Source organism: Lycium ferocissimum, chromosome 11 (genome assembly GCF_029784015.1).
Source record: "Lycium ferocissimum isolate CSIRO_LF1 chromosome 11, AGI_CSIRO_Lferr_CH_V1, whole genome shotgun sequence".
NCBI classification, from domain to species: Eukaryota; Viridiplantae; Streptophyta; class Magnoliopsida; order Solanales; family Solanaceae; genus Lycium; species Lycium ferocissimum.
In genome coordinates, this window is record NC_081352.1 from 20,033,015 (window position 1) to 20,038,029 (window position 5,015).

Here is a 5,015-nt window from a genome sequence, read left to right on the forward strand (position 1 = left end):
GCCATATATTTCAAGTATTTTTCACTTTTTTTTTTGGAATTTATGGAGTTGGAGTTGAAGATGGGATTGTGTTTGGTTATACTTTTTGCAAAGAATATTTGAAATAATGATCATGTTTAAATGTACAAAATAGTCTCTAAGATCTTATGCAACAAACTCAAGCCAATCCTACTAGCCTTGAAATCTGATAATCATATTGCTTTTATATCAGGAAGATCAATTGTGCAGGACATATTGATATGCCAAGATCTGGTGAGACTATACAAAAGGAAGAACACCATTAAGAGTTTCTTGGTTAAGATTGATCTTAAAAAAGCATATGACTCAGTGGAGTGAGATTTTGTGGAAGAAATGTTTTACGCCTTGAACTTCCCTCAGAGATTCATCAAATGGACTATGGAGTGTATTTCAACTACCCAGTATAGTATTTCCCTAAATGTAGGATTATATGGGAAGATACAAGGGCGAAGAGGACTTAGACTGGGGGACCCCATTTCTCCTCTGCTCTTTATCATTTGTATGGAGTACTTTATTAGAATACTAAACAGGGTGGCTATGATAATAGGATTTGAGTTCCATACAAAATGCAAAGGGCTTAAACTAAATCACTTATGTTTTGTAGATGATATGCTACTGTTCTGCAAGGGCACATACCAATCAGTGGTTCTAATGCTTAGGGGATTACAAACTTTCACTGATACATCAGGATTGAGCACAAATGCAAGGAAGTCCAAAATTTTCTCAGCAAATATGAAAACTCAAAGCCTTGAAGATATATGTGAACTTACAGGATACCAGAAAGGCACTTTACCTTTTAGATACTTGGGAGTTCCAATATCTGCCAAGAAACTTACTGCACTAGATTATGAAATGCTCCTGGAGAAGTTGGCAGTCAGGGTTAAAACATGGAGTATAAGGAACCTTTCCTATGCAGGAAGGGTGCAATTGATAAATGTTGTGTGATGCATCATAGGGGTGGGCATGGTACGATGTAGTACAGTATTTGAAACTTCGGTATGGTAATTTTGGTTTTCGGTTTCTAAAAATACTATACCATTACCGTACCAAATTAATTTGGTATGGTTCGGTATTTTAAAGTTCGGCTTCGGTATTTTACGATACGGTAAATTGGTACACTAGTTTGTTCGACTTAGACTTACATATACTCATATCATGGAGAATTATGACTTCCGCTACTTAAGAAACGTCTCAATTATTATGTACTAAACGCCTTACACATGTAAAAATATTCAAAAGAAAGTACAAGCAATCCCTTTCGTAAATCAATTACACAAAAAATACATTTAAATCAAGATAGAGTAGTCAAAGTTGCAACGTTTAAACAATTAGTTTGCTAATAATACTAGTTTATATAGTTGTTAGTATTATAATACTAAGATATATGAATTGTACATGTAATTATATACTTCGGTATAGTATTCGGTATTTCGATTTTTTATGAATACCGAATACTGTACCGAATATCAAACTTTTTAAAAATACATACCAAATACCTTACCAATACTATAATACCGAAACCGCGGTATAAAAAATTTCGGTTTCGGTATGGTAATCGGTATCTACCATACCATGCCCACCCTTAGATGCATGCACACTCATACTGGGCTTCAATATTCATATTGCCCAGTCTGGTATTAAAGAAGATCATAGCCACTTGTAGGAATTTTCTTTGGGATGGTAAAGTGACTACTAATAAGACTCCTCTCATAGCATGGGATTAGGTGTGCAGACCAAAGAAAGCTGGTGGCCTATGGGTCCTAGATTGTATGATTTGGAATGAAGCATCTGTAGCTAAATATGCTTGGAATATAGCTCAAAAAGCTGACAACTTATGGGTCAGGTGGGTTGATCATATTTACCTGAGCCACACTAACTGGTGGGATTACACCCCTCCTACTGACTATTCATGGTACTGGAAGAAGATATGTTCCATTAGAGATAAGTTCAAAGCTGGATATATGGGCAATGGGTGGATAACACATAATGGTAGCTACACAATTCACAGTGGCTATCAACACAGGAAAGGAGAACAAGAAGCTTGGTATTGGGAGAAGTGGGTATGGAATAAGCTCAACATCCCAAAACATAGCTTCATTTGCTGGCTAGTAGGACATAGCAGGATCCTGACAAGATCAAGATTAGTAAAAATAGGTGTGTGTCAAGGTATATAGCAAGTGTGTTATCTATGACGCGCAGGATGAAACAGTTGAACATCTCTTTTTTCAGTGTCATTTCTCAAAGGAGTGCTTAAAGCTTATATTGCAACGGTTGGGTCTTGGAGTGCAAAATCTGAACCTTCATAGCCTATGGAAAATGATGACAAGGAACATCACTGGGAGGAAATGCAGAGCATTTTTACATGCAGTCTTGACAGCTTTGGTTTACAACATCTCAAAAGCAAGAAATAGAGCTTTGTGGAAGCAAGCAGTTCCAGAACCAAGAAGAGTTAGAGATCAGATTAAGGAGGACTGCAAAATCAAAGTATATAACCACATTGATAGCAACATAAATAGGAGTGGGGGGAACTGGATAGGGGGACTATACAATATAACACATGTATAGATAGCAATAGCAGAATAGGAAGTTTGGCCTGAGCAGTGGGATGCCGCCCGCTTTAGGCATTTGCTTTATTTAGTTGTACAGAGGAGACTGTTGTGTTTGTTCAAGTGATAATAAAGTTTTTTCGTTCACACAAAAAGAAAAAATGTACTTTTCCAAATTTGAAAAATAACTTTAAAAGTGAAAAGTGAGTCAGAAAACAAGTTATAACCTGTTTTTCAAATTTGAAATACAACTTTAAATTTGATTTGAAATTTCATGGTCAGACGCTAATTTGCAAATACATTGAAAAATTATTACGAAAAAAAGTGAATAAGTTTTATGATCAAACGGGTCATTATATTTTCAACTTGTATTCTATATAATTATTTGTAAAAAGAAATATTTGTTCTTATTTAATCCACTTCCTTTAATTAAAAAGAATCACTAAGTAGAATGTTATCTAACATCCACCAATTTAAATTCTAAATCTGCTTGTTTAATGACTAGTGAGCCAAAATTTCCCTTCTCTTGCATATTCTTTAATTTACTTACCAAATAATTACTACTATATATAAGGGAGAGTCTCCAATTTTTGTAGTGATTTTTTTGGTCCATTTGACCCTCAAATGAAGCTTTAATTACCTTAAAAGTTATCACCTATTTTGGTAAATTTGAATAACTATATGGGCTTTTTAATACTACAAAGAGTGATGATGTGTGATAAGTGATAGTGACACTACAAAAAAATCTATTTATATAAGCAAATTCAAATATTTTTTCTCCATTTTATTTTACCCCTAATTGAAGCTTTAATTTTGGTAAATTTGAATAACTATAGGAACTTTTTTAATGCTACAAGGAGCGATGATGTAGAAAAGGTGATAGTGACACTATAAAAAATCTATTTATTCACAAAATTTAAAACTGATCAAAAAGCTTGTTGTCCCTTTTTATTTATTTATGTGGAACTGATTATTAAATTTGTTTCAAATTATTTTATTCCTATAAAATTTATTATAGACAAGTAAAAAAATTATCATGACATTCTCTTTCTACCTCAGTACATGCTTAGTTATTAAACTAAATATTATCTTTATATATAGCTACAAAAATAATTGACAAATGTAATTACATACACGTTTAAGACATTACAATATAAGTTTCTCTAAAAAATAAATTAAATTAAGAAAAATAAAAAATATATCATTTCTTAACATGTTGTTTTAAGGAAAAGGAAAGATTAAAGTTAGAAAAACAAATAATTTTTATAAACTTTTCAGTTCCTTTTGTATAATTTAATTTGAAGGAACATCTACAAAAGTATTGCGTCATATTAAGGCTTTTATTTATTTAATTTTAAATGCTATTTTTATTTATAAGTTAACTTCATTGTCGTCATCATACAGCAATTTGTAGCATCAAATTTTTTTTTTTTTTATTACTGTGAATATTTTATTTCCCCCCAAAAATGGGTTAGCCAACATAAGTATAAGTAGGTTAATCCAACATAAGGTAAAACTCAATGAATCATTAAAGACTTTAACCCCAAAATTTTTTTAGTATAATAAAAAGGAGAAAAACTTTGGTGCATGCATTTGTTTGAAAATAAAAAGGAAGTCTAAATATGCTCTAAGAAAAATGTTGTTTTCTAACTTACAAAATCTTTTATATGATTCAATATTTTAAAAACATTGATAAATTATCGAGCTACCTTTACAACTAATATAGTGTTACAAAAAATAAAATTAAAAGCAAGAGCAGAAAAAAAAAAAACACAAAAAAAAAGTTGTAAATATAAAATTTAATATAGTTTGGTGCCAAATGACACTAGTTTTTAGAATAAACGGAAAAGGGCCAAAAATGCCCCTAACCTATTGGATTTGGCTCAAAAATACCCTCCTTCCACCTATTGGTCCAAAAATACCCTTCCATCTACCTATTTGGACCTAAAATGCCCTCAACGTTATCTTTTGGCTTAAAAATGCCCCTAAAACTAACGGTTGACTAGTTGACTAGATGAACCTTTATCAAAAAGCCACGTGGCAATGTATGATTGGTCCAAATATTAATTCAATGTGAATCATATTACTTTTTTTCCCAACACCCATACCCGGCTTTAGATTTATACAAGAAATCTGAGATTTCAAATTCATTCCATTTCAAATTTCAAATAACTTTTGGGCTAATGTTAAATTAACTCATTTATTACCTCAAATTTTTAATTGCCAATTTACTAACCCGCCCATTTGACACCCCTAGAAAGCTCCCACACAATCAAAATTGGACTTTTTGTGACATTTCATCATACGAGGTTTTCAGTTTCCAGCAATTCAAGATCATGACCCCAAATTCCAACGTTGTCTTCTTCTTCCTTTTCAGCTCCTTAATCTTAACATTGATTCTATCCAAGTACTTCGCCATGGTACGACCTGTGCCATGTCTAGACCCGGTAA

At 32.4% G+C, this 5,015-nt stretch overlaps 1 protein-coding gene across 1 annotated transcript; it reads left to right on the plus strand.

The window, feature by feature from the left end:
• Positions 1 to 396: 396 nt before the first annotated feature.
• LOC132038107 (uncharacterized) lies at positions 397 to 2,583 on the plus strand. Its single transcript, XM_059428830.1, has 3 exons — positions 397 to 897; positions 1,743 to 2,078; positions 2,248 to 2,583. The coding sequence occupies exons 1-3, from the start codon at positions 397 to 399 to the stop codon at positions 2,581 to 2,583; spliced, it is 1,173 nt and encodes a 390-aa protein (XP_059284813.1).
• Positions 2,584 to 5,015: the final 2,432 nt, after the last annotated feature.

Coding starts and splice junctions, on each gene's coding strand:
- LOC132038107 (XM_059428830.1), top strand. CDS start 397: ATGGAGTGTATTTCAACTACCCAGTATAGTATTTCCCTAAATGTAGGA. Junction 898..1,742: donor TGGAGAAGTTGGCAGTCAGG/GTTAAAACATGG, acceptor GCATGGGATTAG/GTGTGCAGACCAAAGAAAGC. Junction 2,079..2,247: donor CTTGGTATTGGGAGAAGTGG/GTATGGAATAAG, acceptor CTCTTTTTTCAG/TGTCATTTCTCAAAGGAGTG.